General features: G+C 36.5%; 2 protein-coding genes across 2 annotated transcripts; both read right to left on the bottom strand.

Annotated features, from left to right (window-relative positions):
- Positions 1–236: 236 nt before the first annotated feature.
- Positions 237–1,879, bottom strand: LOC147407699 (HMG1/2-like protein). Its single transcript, XM_086436401.1, has 8 exons — positions 1,713–1,879; positions 1,567–1,624; positions 1,349–1,444; positions 1,201–1,258; positions 1,070–1,114; positions 791–871; positions 595–693; positions 237–490 (listed from the first exon to the last, which is right to left on the bottom strand). The coding sequence occupies exons 2-8, from the start codon at positions 1,614–1,616 to the stop codon at positions 476–478; spliced, it is 444 nt and encodes a 147-aa protein (XP_086292527.1). The 5' UTR covers positions 1,617–1,624; positions 1,713–1,879; the 3' UTR covers positions 237–475.
- Positions 1,880–11,577: 9,698 nt separating this feature from the next.
- LOC147407698 (disease resistance RPP13-like protein 4) lies at positions 11,578–14,021 on the bottom strand. The gene has a single exon (XM_086436396.1). The coding sequence runs from the start codon at positions 13,938–13,940 to the stop codon at positions 12,024–12,026; it is 1,917 nt and encodes a 638-aa protein (XP_086292522.1). The 5' UTR covers positions 13,941–14,021; the 3' UTR covers positions 11,578–12,023.
- Positions 14,022–20,709: the final 6,688 nt, after the last annotated feature.

The following is a 20,709-nucleotide window of genomic DNA, read 5'->3' as shown; positions in this document are numbered from 1 at the left end:
ATCTTTTGGCAGGAAAATATCTTCCAAGCATCTATCAAACAATAGAAACTCACAATAGAAATACAACAAAAGAGCTTTTTTTTTTAAAGGATCCCAACCTATTTGAATACCAGTTCTAGATGGATCTTAGTTAACTTGGAGAAAATCAAAAGTGAATGAAAAACCCATTAGCCAAAGCTTCAGCATAGGGCTTGCAGATCACAATATCACTGAAAGCAATAAAGAGAATTTAAAAGGGAAAAAATCAAAATAGGATAGTTGCACCATTACTGCATTAAGAAGACTACTAGACAAATATCACTTTAAGCTTCTTTGAACATCAATATAGTAGGATTTTGGAAACTTGTTCTTTGAAGGAAAGGAAGATAGGGAACAAAAAACAAATTAATCATGTTTTAGGATCAAGAAATGGGAGAAAGTTAAAGAAACTACACAATTAACCCTTCTTTCCTTCCTTTTCTTCTACTCTATATTTCTACTCGTCATCGTCCTGCAAAAATAACATAAATGATAAATTCAACAGTAAACAGTAAATAAACGTAAACAAATACTTTTTTAATTAAATTTATTTTTTTAAATGAGATTTTAACGAACCTCTTCGCTGCCTTCTTCATCATCCTCGTCGTCATGCACTTCAGACTTCGATTTGTCAGATTCGTCTTCTTCCTCTTCATCCGCATTTGCACCTTCAGACTATAATTCAAATAAAAAATTAATTGGATTTTTCTAAGTTTAATTTCAGAATAACAAATTATGTAAAAGTATATTATTATTTTTTTAATATATTTACCATTTTTTTGTTGTAGGCCTGCAAGTTCTTGTTGTATTCAGCTTTTCTTTTCTCTGCCTTGGCCACATAGGGAGCTTTCTCCTGAAATTTTTCGAAAAAAATATAGAAAATTAATAAATCTTATTTATAGAACAGTTAAGATTTATACAGATTTATTAAAAACAAATAATAAAATAAAAAAAAAAAAGACAAATTAATAGCAAAATGATGCTTAAAATGCTTTTTAAAAAAATCACCTTTCAAAAAGAAAAAAAAGCTTTCTAAGAAAAATTTACTTACAGCCTGTGACAGTGATTTCCATTTATCTCCTCCAGCCTTGCCAACCTAAACTCGAGGGAAAAAAAAATTAAAAAACTGGAGAAACAAAAAACAAATATTTCGTAGATCTGTTAAGAAGATGGAAGACTTACGACGGAGACGGATTTGTTATTAGGATGTTTTTCCTTGAACGTCTTCCTAAACTCCTCCCTTCATCCGAATAAAATCAAACAAAAATCAGAAAAATAAACGAAATACCAACAAAATTTACAAAATAAATAAATAAATAAAAATCTTTACATGAAAACAAAAAAGGCACTCGCAGGCCTTTTAGGCTTGTTTGGATCCTTGGCTGCCTTTTCCTTCTTTGCAGGAGCCTTTTTCTTCACCGATAATCTGAAAACAACAAAAAATAATTTAGAAATCAAATATAAAACACTTCGATCTCTACTGATCTTCCCAGATAACACAAAAAAACATCGATCGATGCGGAGAAAACAAATTAAAATAAAACTAACTTGTTTTCTGGTTTTTTGGCCGTACTGGCCTTCGATTTGCCTCCTTTCATGGTGATTCCTGCAGAAAAACAGCCAGATCCGTGAGAATCAAACAAGAACGATCGAAAATCTGTAAAAATAGGTTGAAATCGGACGTCGAGCGTTACTTCTAGGGTTAGGGTTTCACAGACGTAGAAAGAGGTTCGGTTCGAGTGCAGAAAGAGAGTAACGAACGGAGGACATAAGAAGGTCAGGAAAATTAAAATTCGATCACAATTGAAATGGAGTCCGGATTTGGGCGGGATTCGAAAATTTTCAGCCACGTCAGCAATCCGTGTGCTCTCTTCTTATTCGCTGTTGCTCCACCTTCCTTTTTTGTGCTTTTCGTTTGTGTTTGTTCTACCTTACTAGTTGTTCGCTTTCATTCGGTGCCTACTATCTTTTAAAAGATGTGGGCCCGCTTTTTTTGCCACGTGGGCCTCTTTCCTCCTCATATTTTTTGGAATGACGGAAATGTCCTTAGATTTTCAGCCAAAAAGGAGAAATGTTGGTGTACACCTTGGATAAACCTCTTCCTTGAATTTGAACCGTAGGATCATCGTATATATTTTTTTCTGTTAATGATCATCGATTGGTACCGTTGTAGGTAGTATTTATCCACTAATGACACGTAGCAAACGATTAGTTTGTTAACAGCAACACCAACACCCGCATTAATTATATGGAGAGCAGGTGGAGTAAAACTGATTCGACACCAAAAATTAGGATATCAAAAAATGCCCCTCCCCACCTTATATTCTATCTTAAAATATCATTAAACTAATATTATAAATTACAAATAAGTCCTTATTCATATGCATTACATATGCCACCTTCTAATATATGAAGTGGTCATAATATAAGTTGTGCTACACTACCTTCATTGGACATTGTGTTCAACATTGTACTGACGTGACAGTGTACAAGTTAAAACATTAATGGTTCTCTATGCACCACCATGTCAGCACAGTCATGAGATGGAGGGAGGGCAAATAAGATATGTAATTAGTTGAAAATAAGGGATCTCTTAAACTTTTGTGGGGGCACTTACCCCCCACTGCCTCATTACTAACTCTGCCCTTGTGTACAACAAAGGCAGAATAACATTTTCCAATGTTAATAGTGTGGGAATAGCACAATTCAAAACAAATTTTGTTACTAAAGAAAATTTATAAGATACTCAAAACTTATTATTTGATGCATTGAATATCAAGTACTCAAAATAAAATTTGTAGAGGCCAACCAAGTAATTGTCGGGCTCCGGGAATGGTCGAAGCCATACCCAATCGAAAAAGGATGTTATCCAAACGCATTTCAAGTAATTGTAGTAAAACCTGACCTGTTGACCCTTTTGCTTTTCCAGCGATACGAACGTATTTAAGTAATTGTCGCTCTGTCAGACCATAATGAAAACGCAATTTTTGTTTTTCTTCTAGGCGAATACGATATTGAGATCTTTTTCCGGAACGAGATTGGTTTCTAAGATCACTTTCGGGTCTAGGCATTTTACTAGTTAGTCCCGGTAAGGTCCCTGTATGGCGTATTTTTTTTTTAACGAGGCCCTCGGTAACGAGACATAAAGACTCATTTATTTATATTTACTTTATTGAAATTTCATTTTTTTTTTTTTAAATGACCCCAACAAATTGCAATTTTTTGTTTTGCTACAACTTGTGCTTATTCCAACTTAAATTCATTCACCCTCCCAATTATTAGGAACACTCCAAAATCACCATAAATTGTAATTAAAATAATGATGTATGAATCATGCTAAAGTGACATTAAAGGTGTGCACAAAACCATTTATTCGTCGTGTGAATTGGTATCAATTTTAATAGTGCCCCAACATTATGTAAGACCACAAGAGGATGCCTTGAAATCAAATCCCTCTTAGGGGCCACCCTCAAAGGTTTATTCTATAAATTACTCGTGCATGTTAGGGAAGGGGACTGCAAGTGCCCCAAGGATTAGTCCGGTGCTCTAAGAAAGACAGGTAACTCAACTCAAAACACACACACACAAATAGAAGACCCTTTTCTGTTCTCATCTTTTTTACATTTCTCCACGGCTATCGTTCTCTTGCTAACTACTTTCCTTCATTTATCATCTTTGTTCACAATGGATTTTAAGGAACATTTATTTTCTCCCACATTATATATTCCTTAACTAATATATTTTTCCCATTAGTCTTATATAATCTTATCCTGTATGCATGCTTTCCACACCAAATATTTGACGAGATCATCTCATTTTGTCTCATACTCATTATTGTTTTTTTTTCCTTGTAAAAAGCATTTAGGGTACATTTGATTGTATGGAAAGTGACTTTTTATGGAATTTTTTGATATTCATGAAAAAATAATGGTGAAAAATAGGTAGGGTTGGAAAATCAAATTCCATTGTTTGATTTTACTTGGATAAAATCATGAAAAATTTATCTAAAACAGATGAAGAAGAAGAAGAAAAAGAAGGAGATGAGGAGGAGGAGAAAGAATATGAGAGGGGAGGGAAAGGCTTGGGGCTAAAAGAAGAGGTTTGGAAAATGATCAGATGGAGGGGGGAGGACGTGGTGGTGGTGGCAGTGGAGGTAAGTAAGGAAGAAAAGGGGAGAACGTGGTGGTGATAACAACGGAGGTGAGAGAAAGAAAAGGAGAAGAAGAAGAAGACAAAGAGAGAGCGAGGGAGAGAGAGAGAAGGTGGCCGGAGATGGTGATGACGGCGACGACGGCGAGGTTAGTGTGATGGTGGCTATGACAGTGGTGGTAATAGGGAAGAAGAAAATATGAGTGGGGAAGAAGATGGTATTTTGGGGATGAAAAATATGGATGGATGGGAAAGTGAAATCCATGTTTTGGTGGACTTTTTGACTTGGGTGTAAAATCAATTTTCATGAAAAAATGCAATCAAACGTATGAAAAATGTCATTTTCCATGAAAATTGATTTTCTACCGTATTTTTCACGTGCAATCAAACATACCCTTGGTGTTTGGAATGGTGGGACATCTTCAATAAAGAATGAAATTAATCTTGCAATTCCATATTTCCATTCACGACAATGGAATAAAATTACATTTAGATACCATAAACATACATGGGAATGGATGATTGCATAGAATTTGATTTTTTTATAACTATGATCATACGGGTCGGTCCAAACATTTATCAAAACAAGGTCATCTTGTTAAAAATTCTATTGGGACTTCTCAATCATCATTGTTACAAAAACCAGTCGTCAAATTATATAATTGTGCATATACAATGGCTCTCAAGTATGCTGCAAATGTTGCTTCTTGAATCTTGATGATATTTGACACCACCACGTTGTTTAAAGTAACACAATGAGAAAATCAATTCTATCATATTTTTCATATACATTCAACAGTAGTTAAATACACATACTGGATAACAAACATTTGTTTGAGATCCTAAAATATAGGACAATTTGAAACTACTTCCTAACTCTAAGGAACAACTAATTTGAATGAATCAGAAACTAATGAGCTGTTACAAACTAATGAGCTGTGACAATTTGTTACAATCCTATGACTTATGATATGCCCCCTCAAGATGGAGCTCGAGATAGAAGTCCAATATTGGATTTGAGATTAAGAAAGCGGGCACGGTGAAGAGGCTTGGTGAGTGCATCGACAATTTGATCTGCTGAAGATACATGACCAACACGAAGGACACCATTTTGTACTTGGTCCCTAATGAAGTGAAAATCGATGGCAACATGTTTCATTCGGGAGTGAAACACAGGATTGGAGCAGAGTTGGGTAGCACCAACATTGTCACAGTATAAGACAGGACAGCAAGGTAGTTGAACACCAAGATCAGTTAGGAGATAACATAGCCAGTTGATCTCAGCAGCTGCATTAGCTACTGACCTGTATTCAGCTTCAGTGGAAGATCTTGCAACAGTTTTCTGCTTCTTAGAACTCCAGGAGACTGGATTGTGACCAAGATAGATGACATAAGCACTGGTAGATGAAAAATCATCCTTATCACCTGCCCAATTTGCGTCTGAATAGGCGTGTAAGTTCAATGGGGACTGGCGATGTATTTGGAGGCCTTCATTAATAGTGCCACAGAGATAGCGTAATAGGCGCTTAACAAAGCTCCAATGGTCGGTTGTTGGAGTATGCATGTACTGAGAGAGCTTGTTAACCACAAATGCAAGGTCTGGGCGTGTAATCAAGAAATATTGAAGGCTGCCAACAACTGTCCTGTACTCTGTGGGATCAGACAAAGGAGAGCCTAATTTTAACATCAGAGGTGGGCTGGTTGGAATGGGAGTTAGCACGGGTTTGGCATCAGTCATATGAGTTCGAGCCAGAATATCAAAAAATGTAACGCCTTTGAGATAGTAAAATACCTTGCTGATTTGGGACTACCTCCACACCCAAGAAATAAGATAGCTGTCCAAGATCCTTAATGGAAAATCGATGAGCAAGAACATCAACAAAGGAGTCGATAATTTTAGTGTTGTCACCAGTGATTATTAAGTCATTCACATATACAAGTATATACATAATATGTCCAGCAGTAGTGAGAACAAATAGTGAGGTATCTGCATGAGAATTCTTAAAGTCAGATTGAAGAAAGAAAGTGCGAAGTTCATGATATCATGCTCTAGGTGCTTGTTTGAGGCCATAGATTGCCTTTCGAAGTTTGCAGACATAAGATGGATGATCTTGATCAACAAAACCTGGTGGTTGTTGCATGTAAACATTCTCAGAGAGGTGTCCTTGGAGAAAGGCGTTGTTGACATCAAGTTGGCGTAAGGACCAACCTCGAGATACAGCAATGCTGAGGACAACACGAACTGTGGTTGGTTTGACAACAGGGCTGAAAGTTTATAGATAATCAACTCCTGGTCTTTGATGAAATCCTTTTGCTACCAAACGTGTTTTGAATCTGTCAATAGAGCCATCAGAGTTACGTTTAATTCTAAAAATCCATTTACACCCAACTATATTCTGTGTAGAATCAGACGGAACAAGTTTCCATGTTCCATTTCTAACTAAAGCATCACACTCATCAGACATGGCTTGATGCCACTTTGGATCAATAAGGGCTTTAGTTACGGTTGTTGGTTCAAGGTCATTGGATTTTGAGAGTTGGGTATGAAGGTTCATCTTAGTTATTGGTTTATGAATGTGGTTCTTGGCTCGAGTGGTCATTGAGTGAGTTGGAAGGGGATGAGTTTCGGTTGGGTTAGAAGGAGGTGATGTTGGGATATGTAGTGGTGGGGTTGGATTGATTGAGGATGGCAAGAAAGTTGAATTTGGGTGGGTGGGTTGGGTTGTTGGAACTGCACTTAGAGGTTGCTAAGGGACAATGACTTCAGATGGCATAGTGAGTGGCAGCTGGGAAGCAGTTGAGATAACTCTAATTGGTGCAGGAATCCAAGTGGCGATGGTGTTGGGATGAGGACTTGAGGTCGGACTAGATAATGAGGAGTAGGGAAACTGAGATTCAACAAATTTGACATGTCTAGAAATATAGATTCTTGATGTTGAAGGATCAAGGCAGTAGTATGCACTCTGAGTGAGAGAGTACCCAAGGAAAACACATGGCTTGGACCGTGATTCAAGTTTGTGTGATGTGTAAGGTCTGAGCCAAGGGTAGCATAAGCAGCCAAAGACCCTTAATTTCAAGTAATTTGGTGTTGTCAGAAATATTTTGTGGTAGGGTGAGGAGAGATTTAACGTGGGAGTGGGCATTCTATTGATGAGGTAGACGGCTGTGGCAAAGGAATAAGTCCAGTAGGAGAGGGGTAAAGAAGCATGAGTGAGGAGGGCAAGGCCTGTTTTGACTATATGAAGGTGCCTTCTTTCAGAGTAACCATTGTGTTCAGGTGTGTGAGGAGGAGTGGTGAGATGAGAGATACCATTGGTTGAAAGAAAGGTAGCTAAGGAGATGTACTCACCACCATTGTCAGAGTAGAGAGTTTTGATGGTTGAATTGAAGTATTTTTCTACAATGGCTTTGAATCTTATGAAGACTTCTTTGACATCAGATTTGTATTTTAGTGGGTAAAACCAGATATATTTAGTGAAGTGATCAATGAAGATTACATAATATTTAAAGCCATTATGTGAGACAATTGGAGAGGTCCACACATCTGAAAATATGATTTCAAGAGGTTTAGTAGAGACAATTGTAGAGTTGGAGAAAGACAACTTGTGACTTTTATTGCAAAGACAAGCATTACATGATAAATTAGGGGATAAAGAGGAAGATGAGCCTAAATGATTGCTGGAAACAATATGTTTGAGAATTGAAAAACCAGGATGTCCTAATCTATGGTGCCAGTCGACGCAACTGATCTTTATTGTGGGGAAGGCAAGCAAAGGGGAGGAGGTTGGCCACTCATAAACACCATCTTTAGTTTGTCCTTTCAGCAATGTTGCCCCAGTTCGAAGTTCCTTCACAAGAAAAGTGGATGGTAAGAACTCTATGGAAACATTGTTAGAATAGCAAAATTGTGATATAGAGATTATATTATTTTTCATAGATGGAACACAGAGAACATTGTTTAATGTAAAGGTATTGTGAGGAGTTTTGAGAGAGGTTGAACCAGTGTGGGTGATGGGAAGATTGGAGCCATCTCCGATCATGATGTCATCAGTACCAATGTATGGAGCATGCATGGAAAGGTTGCTCAGATCAGATGTGACATGGTGTGAGGCACCACTGTCCAAAAGCCAGGATGGCGTGGTGGAAGGATTGGTAGCAAGGTGAGCTTGTGGTTGCCATGGTGTGCCTTGTTGGGAAGAGCTAGATGTGGGGGAAGTGTGAACTGGTACAAGCCGAAATGAAGGGCACCTTTTGGCGGTGTGACCCTGAATTCTACAAATTTGGCAGTGACCAAGGTATGGTCTTGGAGAAGGACGAGAACCATGTGATGAATGGGGTCCTGCTTTGGTTGCAGCAGGTGGGTGGCTGGTTGAGTTGAAGGATGGGCACCAATTGGTGGTGGTAGTGCCTTGTGGTTGAGAAGAACGCCAATTTTTGTTGTTGGTTCGGTGTGTGGGATTTGCAGTAGCTGGAAAATGGTGTGGCTCGGGTGGGATTGTTTGAAGGGAGACTTCAAAATTGAGGAGTTTTTCGTGAAGTTCTTCAAAGGTGATAGAGGTATCTCTTGCTTGGACAGCGCGGACTAATTCTTTGTAATCATCACCAAGACCATCTAGGATTTTGTCTGTGAATTCTTCTTCATCTATTGAGGCTCCAAGAAGAGCAAGATCATCTGCTCGAGTTTTGATAGTTTGCATAAACTCAGTGATGCCAAGGGAGCCTTTGGTGATGTTTTTGAGTTGGTTTGTGATTTGTTTGATGCGGCCACGAGAGGGCTTAGCATAGGTGTTTTCTAGAATTGTCCAGGCTTGTCTAGAGGTTTTGGCTTGAGCTATGAAGGGAATAATGGTGGGTGAGATGGAGCCAATGACAGCGTTGAGGATCAACTGGTCCTGTCTGGTCCATAGAGTGTGACTGGGATTGGGTCTGGTTGTATTGGACTGGGTCAAGGTGGCTGGTGGACATGGTTTGGAGCCATCAATATAGCCAAGAAGGTCATAGCCGATGAAGAGTGTTTGAAACTGCAATTTCCAGGAGAGGTAATTGGTAGAGGTGAGTTTGAGAGGGGCCTGAGCAGCAACGTTGATGTTGATGAGAGTTTGGTGTGGTTCATTAGTGTTGAGGATGGTTGTAGGGTCAGATTCAATAGCCATGAGTGCTGAAGAAAAAGGGGGGAAAAAAAATTGGATCAGCTTATACTACTTGTGAGTGCTCTAATACCATAACACAATGAGAAAATCAATTCTGTCATATTTTTCATATACATTCAGCAGTAGTTAAATACACATACTGGATAACAAACATTTGTTTGAGATCCTAAAATATAGGACAATTTGAAACTACTTCCTAACTCTAAGGAACAACTAATTTGAATGAATCAGAAACTAATGACCTGTTACAAACTAATGAGCTGTGACAATTTGTTCCAATCCTATGACTTATGATATAAAGATCGGGGGCAGCACCAGTTAATGCAAAATCCCTATTTTATTATTCTATCTTTTTGTATGTCAAGGTCTGGAGAACTATTAATTCCATTTGCTTCCCTAAAAGGCCATAAACTCCACCATACTGGTAATGCTTTTCACAGCCCTATACTTTAGGGATGTTAAACAAATTCAAGTCCATGGTTATAAAAGAGCGAGAGGAAGACCCAAAAGAAACTTCGATGGAGATAGTATGGAAAGTTCTCTGCCTATTCGGGGTATTTAGTTTGTTTTGTTTGTCTGTCAAGATTACTTGGTACTAGGCATTTGAGGGGGACTTTTCCAGATTCAAATTGACAAGATATCTCAATCAATAAATAGAAAGCATAAGGACACGACCTTCTTTTGCACATATGAATCTGTATAGTTTATCAATTCGGATAATCCTTCAATTGGGTTGAGGCTCTGCACCAAAACCGTCATGTCACTTCTTCAAAATGTGAAGAATTACAATTTGAATGATGAATTTCGATTTTCTTTGTTGTCAGCACTTCCCCTCATCATCTCCTTTGATCATGTAGACCAAGGGATTCTGTTCTACTAACTGAAAACAAAGGTTTACATTATTTCCTTACAGATCATTACTACTAGTAAATTCTAGTCCTACTCTCCTTGGGCAAACGAACAGCTAGGGTCATGCGATCATAGTTTCCAAAACATACTACATTTCAATATTTGGAATCTAAACCACAGAAATGATTGTTTCTTGAAACATACATATCTTTCTTGTCTAAAATACATACAGATACATACATGGGGAGAGTAAGTGAAAGGAAAAAAAAAACAGTTCAAATTAACACGCATAGAGTCTTGCCTTGGGTACTGATTGAGATAAAAAATGGTGTAGATTATAGTAAATAGTAACCAGCACAATCAATCCTGGGCAAAGGAGCGAGAGTAGTCATTTTAGAGAGTGTTTGTGCTTGCTTCGACTCCCTCATTTTTCATCCACACGCCTTCAGAAATGAGCTTTTCACAGTTAATCTTCTCCAGGTAAAATGCCATTTTTCATGAAAATTGATTTTCTACCCTATTTTTCATGTGCAATCAAACATACCCTTAGTGTTTGGAATGGTGGGACACCTTCAATAAAGAATGAAATTAATCTTGCAATTCCATATTTCCATTCATGACAATGGAATAAAATTACATTTAGATACCAAAAACATACGTGGGAATGGATGATCACATAGCATTTGATTTTGTTTATAACTATGACAATTCGGGCGGTCCAAACATTTATCAAAACGAGGTCATCTTGTCAAAAATTCTATTGCGACTTCTCAATCATCAGGGTTACAAAAATCAGTCATCAAATTATATAATTGTGCATATGCAATGGCTCTCAGGTATGCTGCAAATGTTGCTTCTTGAATCTTGACGATATTTGACACCACCACGCCGTTTAAAGATCGGGGGCAACACCAGTTGAATGCAAAATCCCTATTTTATTATTCTATCCTTTTGTATGTCAAGGTCTGGAGAACTATTAATTCCATTTGCTTCCTAAAAGGCCATCAACTCCATATTGGTAATGCTTTTCAAAGCCCTATACTTTAGGGATGTTAAACAAATTCAAGTCCATGGTTATAAAAGAGTAAGAGGAAGACCAAAAAAGAAACTTCGATGGAGATAGTATGGAAAGTTCTCTGCCTATTCTGGGTATTTAGTTTGTTTTGTTTGTCTGTCGAAATTAATTGGTACTAGGCATTTGAGGGGGACTTTTCCAGATTCAAATTGACAAGGTATCTCAATCAGTAAATAGAAAACATAAGGACACGACCCTCTTTTTCATATATGAATCTGTATAGTTTCTCTATCAATTCGGATAATCCCTCAATTGGGTTGATGTTCTGCATCAAAACCGCTATGTCACTTCTTCAATCCTGTGAAATACAAAATGCGAAGAATTACAATTTGAGTGATGAATTCTGATTTTTTTTGTTGTCAGCACTTCCCCTCATCATCTCCTTTGATCATGTAGACCAAGGGATTCTGTTCTATTAACTGAAAACAAAGGTTTACATTATTTCCTTACAGATCATTACTACTAGTAAATTCTAGTCCTACTCTCCTTGGACAAACAAACAGCTAGGGTCACTCGATCATAGTTTCCAAAACATACTACATTTCAATATTTGGAATCTAAACCACAGAAATGATTGTTTCTTGAAACATACATATCTTTCTTGTCTAAAATACACAGATACAAACATGGGGAGAGTAAGGGAAAGGGAAAAAAAAAAACAGTTCAAATTAACACGCATAGAGTCTTGCCGTGGGTACTCATTGGGATAAAAAAATGGTGTAGATTATAGTAAATAGTAACCAACACAATCAATCCTGGGCAAAGGAGCGAGAGAAGTAATGTTAGAGAGTGTTCGTGCTTGCTTCGACTCCCTTATTTTTCATCCACATGCCTTCATTATCACATTGCGAAAAATTGAGCTTTTCACAGTCAATCTTCTCCAGGTAAACTAGTTTTGGAAATGCTTCCTCCAATTCCGACCATTCGATCACCAATTTTTCCAAGTACTTTAAACGTAAAACTGTTACGTCCCACGGGTGATTTTCATCACGGACCAAACTACCGAGTTTCCCTCCCCTAATGTAGAGCCTGTTCAACTTCTTCAGTTTATCAGGACTCAACCACTCAGGTAACATGAACTGAGGGAAACATCGAAGGTCCAGTTTTTCCAGATTCTCAGGCATCGAGAGATGTGACATGGTAAGAGTAGCTGCCCTCATTTTACTGCTCGACTTCTTGAGTTTTGCGAGTTGTTCATCTGAAGGAGGAGGTCGAGTCACTCCCCCCCATATTATTGTTAGGATGCGAAGATTTTTGAATTGCTGCAATTCAACAAGTTCTGTTCTCTCGACAACGGCATCATTTCCCACATATATGCTCAGTTTACTCAGCTTCGTCAATGTAGACAACGCACTGAGCTTACATGGATCTTTACTTCTCGAATTACCGATCACGAACCCCTTCAATACTTGGAGTTCAACGAGCGACTCAAGCCCCTTAGGCATGTGCTCTAGTAAGTAACACTCGGACACATCCAAGTGCGTTAGCTTCTTCATGTATGTGATCCCAGATGGCAACTTCTCTAAGTTGTGACACGCTCGAAGATCTAGGATTTTGAGATTAGTAAGCTTGCCTATGGAAGCAGGGAGCTCTGTTATTCTAGAAATCCCTTGAAGACTAAGATACTTCAAGTGCTTCTGAGCCCCCAAACCCTCCAAGAATTCATCTTTCTCTATCTCAATGTGATGTGAAGTTGAATCCTGCCATCTTCCCAATTGAAGAACAGCAACCCTTCTCAGTTTCTGGAATTCTTCGCGTGTGAAACTAAGGTAATGCTCATCTATATTGAATAGTGTAAGCATATTCTCGAGTTTCAAACCATTATCATTTGTCTTTTGCTCACCTTTCGTTACTATGCGCATAGGCGTAGTACTAGTAGGACGAGTTGTGGAGAAATTTAGAGTGGGATTTCCAGAATCATCGAAGTCGAAGAACCGAGCTTCTTTAGCCACCAATATCACCATTCGCCGAATCCATGGATGCACCTTACAACTATCCACCACTTGATTCTTATTTTTGTATACTGGTTTGATCATCCCCTTTTTTATCAGATCTTTGAAGAAGCTTTCTCCCATCTCTTTCGCAGTCTTACCGTCGCCTCCTTGAGACACCAAACCCTCCCCAATCCACCAATAAATCAATGCCCTCTTCTTTATAACAGAATTTTCAGGGAAGATGGAGAAACAAAGTAAGCATAGTTTCAAATTGAGTTCGAGTACGTCGTAACTGATTCGAAGATTAGCCATGGCCGCCCTCTCAAATATATTTTTTTCTATGTTAAGCTTTTTCCAATCATCCGACGTCTTATAAGGTTTGTCCGACACCACCACCACCGAATTCTCCCAAGTAGAAGAATTAATTGAAGGTAGTTTGATTGGATTATTCAGATCTTTAATCTTTGTGATTCTTTCCTTCATCACCTTAAACTTCGTTTCGATTTCTTCATTTACTTTACATTCTTCAAATTCTGCAATTTCTTCTTCTAACACATCAAATTCTTTCATGACATCTTTTTCCCATTTTTTAACTCTCGGGAACACATCTTTCATATCTTGAAGTTCTTTGCGCATCTCCATCAACTTCAAAGATGAATTCTCGGTCACGCCATCCGATACAGAACCACGGAGCTTCTCGACCGTGGTGTCTAGCCCACGCAGCAAATTTGGTACGACTTCTTCTGCTTTCCTTTGAATCGGCATTTTCAATTTCAGAACAAGAGATAAAATAGGAGATCTAAGAAGAAGAAGAAGAAGAGAGGAATGAGGGTTAAGGATGCAAAATAGGAGATCTAAGAAGAAGAAGAAGAAGAAGAGAGGAATGAGGGTTAAGGATGCAAAAGGAAGGAGTAGATGATTGATTGGTTTTATGGTTCGTTTACCCAAATAAATCTCCTCTTAAACAACTTTGATTGGTCTAATCTGTTATTCATTTATGAAATTAAAAAATAAAATAAAATAAAATAGTACCAGCAGACGACTTAAGAATTAAGATTCGTTTCCCATTTGACGACTTTAGTTTTTATATAGAAATTTGAAACGTCACACTCCTCACGTCACATGCCGTAGCTGTAATGCAAAAAAAAAAATATATATATATATATATATATATATATGGGAAATGTTCAGCACCCTAAGTTTTACCACACACTTTAACAAACGTTTTTTGTCCTACATGGGTTAGAAGTTTTGGAATGGGCTGATTTTTGGTGAGAATGATCTCTATGATTAGAAGATCATCCTCCCCAAAAATCAGCCCATTCCGAAATGTTTAGCCCTATGTTTACACGTTGAAAAATTATGGACCGTCCATTTTTTGTAAACCATTTTTGATGGGGTTAGAAGTTTTGGAATGAGCTGATTTTTGGTGAGGATGATCTCCTCACCATAGAGATCATCCTCACCAAAAATCAGCTCATTCCGAAACTTCTAACCCATGTAAGACAAAACGCGTTTGTTAAAGTGTGTGGTAAAACTTAGGGTGCCGAACGGGACCCATATATATATATATATATATATGTAGGGGTGCACATGGTTCGGATTGGTTCGGATTTTGGCAAAATTGGAACCGAACCAAACATGATCGGTTCTACAAATTTGAAACCGAACCAATCCAATTACTCTATAGAACCGAACCAATCCAATCCAATCTTGGTTCGGATTGGTTCGGATCGGTTCTCGGTTCTCATACTTATTAAAGATAGATACTTTCTTCCTCAATCCAAGCATTCTATCTCCTCCAATCTTCAAACCTTAAAAATAAGTAGGACTTTTTTTAAACGTGGACTTTGGGATAATAAAAAAATTAAAAAGAAGAAGAAGAAAGAAATAAAAAATTGAAATTTTTATTTTTTAAATAATTATATATATTTATATATATATATATATATAATTGGTTTGGTTTTCGGATTGGTTCGGTTCTATTATATCCTAATCCGAAACCGAACCAAATTAATCGGATTTTTTTTTCTTCGATCCGTACCCGAACCATGTGTGTGTTTAATCCGAACCAATCCAATCCAAAAGCTTCGGATTGGTTCGGATCTCGGATTTATCCAATCCAATGTGCACCCCTATATATATGGGTCCCGTTCGGCACCCTAAGTTTTACCACACACTTTAACAAACGCGTTTTGTCTTACATGGGTTAGAAGTTTCGGAATGAGCTGATTTTTGGTGAGGATGATCTCTATGGTGAGGAGATCATCCTCACCAAAAATCAGCTCATTCCAAAATTTCTAACCCCATCAAAATTGATTTACAAAAAAAGGACGGTCCACAATTTTTCAACGTGTAAACATAGGGCTAAACATTTCGGAATGGGCTGATTTTTGGGGAGGATGATCTTCTAATCATAGAGATCATCCTCACCAAAAATCAGCTCATTCCAAAACTTTTAACCCATGTAGGACAAAAAACATTTGTTAAAGTGTGTGGTAAAACTTAGGGTGCTGAACATTTCCCTATATATATATATGGGGGGCGTTCAATGGCCAACTTTTTAGCAAACTTTTTGGCAAAACATTTTTCAAAACATGAGTTAGAGGTTTTGGAATGGGCTGATTTTTGGTGAAGATGATCTCTACGGTGAGGAGATCATCCTCACCAAAAATCAGCCCATTCCAAAACTTCTAACCCATGTTTACAAGCTGAAAAATCGTGGACCGTTCATTTTTTGTAAACTGTTTTTGATGGGGCTAGAAGTTTTGAAATGGGCTGAGTTTTGGTGATGATGATCTCCTCACCGTAGAGATCATCCTCACCAAAAATCAGTCCATTCAAAAATCTCTAACCCATGTTTTGAAAAATGTTTTGCCAAAAAGTTTGCCATTGAACGCTACCCTATATATATATATGCAGTTTAGATTATTTTTATCCCCGTTTTTTAATTTTTTTTAGGGGTAGGGGTGGGTTCTTGAGGAAATTATTTAAAGGACCTTGTTAGATGGGTTTTTTTCTAAATAATTCCTTAATTTTGGGAGGTTTGTCAATAATTCATTTAGTAATGAATAATGTGAAGTTACATAGCGAGGGACATTGGTGTGCGTACAACCAAAGATGCTTTCATCGAGATCTCACTTGTATCTCGATGAAAAGTAATGTGGTTCTAGCACACATCCGCATACCGATGCCCCCCCCCTCCCCCTCAATGTTGCTCCAGCACCATGACTCTTTAGTAAAATTATTTTGACCATTGGCAAATGGATTTTTTTCTAAATAATTCCTAAGTTTTGAATGATTTATGAATAATTTGTTTTGTAAAACTTTTTTCCCCTTGATGGTCCTTCATTATCGGCAAGTTCACCAGTTTTTATTAATTATCAAGGTCAATATTTTTATTGTTGAATTCGATAATTTTTAAAAATGTCGAACTCTACAATAAAAAAGTGGTGAATTTAATACTCGTAAAAGTCACCTATCTTCATTTTTCGAGTTTTTTTAAATTAAAATACCTGAAAATTTGACTAAAAATTTGAGATAATGAATACAAAAGTGATGAACTCGATACTTGTAAAATCCAAGAATGAAAAAATATTTTTAAGTAGAAAATATTTTGGGAGGAAATTTATTTGTCTCCCAATTTTCCTTTAGCAATCAAAGAGACTACGATGCCACTTCACTTGTACAAAAGGACATATACCCTGTAATTCCAATATTATATAGGAGGAATAAGAAATTTCCAATCGCTTTCCCATTTTGCTTATAAAATTCTAGGGATTGTTTTATTCATCCAAGAAATCTTTATTAAAATTAAAATTAATGATACTTTATTTTAGTAACATGGCTCCAATTTGGACTTTGGATCCATTTCAAATAGTCTAATCAATTTAAGATACATGGTTGTTGCCTTTCAAAAAAAATAAAAATAAATTATTCCATTTTAAAATTGAAATTTCAGGATACTTTATTACTAAAACTAATTTAAATTTGCAAGTTATGCTTAAGGATACTAAGACCATTAGTAACGACTAGGGGGTCCTCCACCTAATAAATCGAACATATTGGCCTCCAACCCACCACTATTCGATCTTTAATTATTATTTTTTTATGACAAGGTGTCCTAACATACGTTTGACTAGGGGAACCAGAGGAACTGAGGCCGGAGCCAAGGCATAAGGGTCCCTCCCCTGGGCACGTGCAAAGCATGCACATCACACGCACCGGGTAAATGAGGGTGCGCCTTGCGGATGGCACCAAGGAAATATTGCTCATACTGGATCTTATTGTTCACATCATTTTATTTAATACTGGTGTTCTATGGGCATAGTACCTAGAATTTGAGATCTAATCTGCATTTCTTATCTACAATGTTTTGAAATCTGTGATGCTTAGTATTCTTCAAAACCCAATATTTGAGGCTTTCCAATTCATTTTTGAACATAAAATCCATTATGAATTACAAATACAAGACTAGCTAAAACTGCCATCGCCACTTTAAATGCAAGTATTGTAAGCATTTTTTCAATCATTCATTCAATATGCCCACATGACCATATGATGATTTTGGATAAATTTAAAGTGGAATAAATTGTCTAACCTATTTGACAATGAATATATATAGTACGTATTTGGTTCAATTATCATTAACAAACTTATAACCATTAATATAAACCGGGTAAATCATTGCATACTTGGAACAATTGTCATTGCTATTAATCCAATAAGAATGAATAGAGTAATCCTCTTGGTGAATATACTTTTAAATTCTATACCTGTCTTCTCCTCATCGATCTATGTTCTATGTTTAGAAACCCCAATTTGTCTGAATTGAGTCCGAGAGCTCAATTGAATCTAGTGAGGAAAATTGAATTCGAGAGATTTTCGATCAATCAAGTGCGTCCATTTTAAACATAACCGAATTCACCAAAGTGTACCAACAATTTTCATTTAAGCATTTCCCTCAACTACCAACAGCCAAGCATAAGCGTGCCTTTCCCTTTGGTTGCCTAAAGGCCTGGCCATTTGTTGTACTGACCTTCGATTATTTGTTATATATACCAAAAGTGCATTGGCCATCACTCGCCTAAAGCCAATTCAATATAGTTGTGTTGGGAATAGGAGCACTTAAAGTGCTCAAGATTTTCTTTAAGGAAATTACTTCCTAAATCCTCTTAATTGTTTATTCTTCAAGAAAATTCTATCATTTTTCAATTTCGCCCACGCATTAAGTATTTTTAAATTTTGCAACCTTGACTTTCTAAAAATTGTTTAAGTCTTCTAATCTTAACCCATAGTCTCATTCGGTCCTCCCAAATAGCTAATGATCATTTTGTCCTCCATTTGTTGAAACTTAGTAGGGAGAATGACACTTAAGCCTATCATTCCAATTCTCAATTTAAGGATTTAAGGTTTTATCTACACAAATCTTTGTAAATTGACCAAGGTCAAGAGGTCTTGACTATTTTGTCTAACCATAAGAACTGTATAGAACTTATGTGCAATGGCCCTTCTATCCTCAAGTTTGTTGGCGACTCTTTCAAATTCCATATAATTTGTTTCAAGTTCATTTCAATTTCAAGTAATTTAAATTCCTAAGTTTACTTGTTTATTTCTAATAGCTCGAGGAGGAGAGATCAAGTCTTCACTATGTGAAGTAATCTCTCTTTTATAAGTTCATTTAATAAGTTCTTCCGAAGGAACATAACATGTATGCAATTTAGTACACACCATATTTTTTATTTTTAAAGATTACAAGTACAAAACATGAAATTTTGCTAGATTCACGGTCACAACTCTAAACCAACAAAAATAGTCTCATAGTGAATAAATTCTCATGCATAAGGAAACGATTTCATCAAGGACGTGTTCAACCAATGGACATGTCCCAAAAACTAAACTAACAAAAACATACATCTTAATGAGTATACAGGTGTTAAGTGAGTGCTTGTTGGTCAAAAATGTGAAATCCATGTGAATTTGGTCCGCCCACAATAAAATTCCAGCAAGCATATACTTTCGTATATGGCTTGCTTATTGACCATTTTTTTTTTTAATTCTGTAGGTTGAATTATAATACATTTAATTACTAACTTCTTTCATCTCCTCTAACTTCAAAAACTAATTTACTTTTTTTATTTTTTATAATAATCAGTTTTGTATTTCACTTTTAGCCAACCTTTGATAATCGCCAACTGGGTGGGCGAGATAAGGTGTCTAATACTTTTATTGTCTCACAACCGAACCTCCTTGCCTTTAACTTCAATGGTTAAACAAAATTTGAATGAATATAAACCAAAAAATTATATTTCACAACATCTTTTTATGGTGTCCGTTCATACCTTAATTCTTTGAATGATAACGACTCCTGAATCCACGTAGATGATGTCAAAATACATTGAACCTTATGTATCTATACTATGGATTGAAAAACCTTTCTTGATGGAATTTGAATTTTCAATAATCTATTTTCCTCGATGTCGATTCATAGAGAAAGGACTTGCTAGAGTTATTGAGAATGCTCTTGATTTTCTAGAGAAAATTTGGATTTTGTAGAGATCCGATCTATACATTTATAGATATAAGAGTAGAGGGCCTAGATCTTTTTAAGATTAGAATCCGACCCATAAAAGGATTCTAATCCTCTCCAAATAGAACTTTACCAAATCAATTGAAACTCTTAATCATAACTTTTCAATTATTGATATTGTTTATTTGACAAGAAAATCTAATAGAGAAAATAAAAAAAAAGTGGAAATGTAATAAGCTTAATGGACCACCTAATGTACCAATGGTTCAACATTCTCCTATCTGGCTTATTAGACGATTAGGTTAACTTGGGATAGAAAAATTTTATTTGAAAATTTTAATTGGGTCTCCTTCTTCAAAACTTGACACATGTACACGATCTTAGGAAAACTTTTCAATAACATTGATTGAGATTGAACTGCAATAACATTGTATTTTGGGAACATATCTTCCAAATCTTGAAGCTTTTTGTGTATCTCTTTGAACTTCTGATCTAGCAAAGATGAATTCTTGGACACATCATCCAATCCAGAACCAAGGAGCAAATTTGGCACGACTTCTTCTGCTTTCATTTGAATTCACATTTTCATAATAAGTGATAATAGGAGATCTAAGAAGTGGGACAAAAGAAGAAATAAATGAGGGTTTGGGATGCAAAGGAAGGAGTAGATGATTGGCTTTATTAACAGCAAGGAATCTTTGTTAATCGTTTGTGACTGACGAGTCTCATATCTAACAAAATACAAATAGGCGACTTAAATACTCACTTCCCATTGTTGTGACCGCTCTGTAGAAGGGGAAAGTTTTGTAATTTAAAAGATTTTTCAATAATTTTACGTTGGGCACAAATTTGACATTTCTTAATATTATCAACATAATAATTAAAAATTGAATAAAATTAGATATGTCCTTTATGAATTTATAACAAATCCTAATCTTCTATGTTACAAAAAAATAAAAATAAAAAAATAAACTCAATCATATAAACAGAAGAATTATTATTTAA

This window comes from Akebia trifoliata, chromosome 3, assembly GCF_017979445.1.
Source record: "Akebia trifoliata isolate Shusen 1 chromosome 3, ASM1797944v1, whole genome shotgun sequence".
NCBI classification, from domain to species: domain Eukaryota; kingdom Viridiplantae; phylum Streptophyta; class Magnoliopsida; order Ranunculales; family Lardizabalaceae; genus Akebia; species Akebia trifoliata.
Note: the sequence above shows the minus strand (reverse complement) of the source record. Positions and strands in the feature narration are given on the sequence as shown.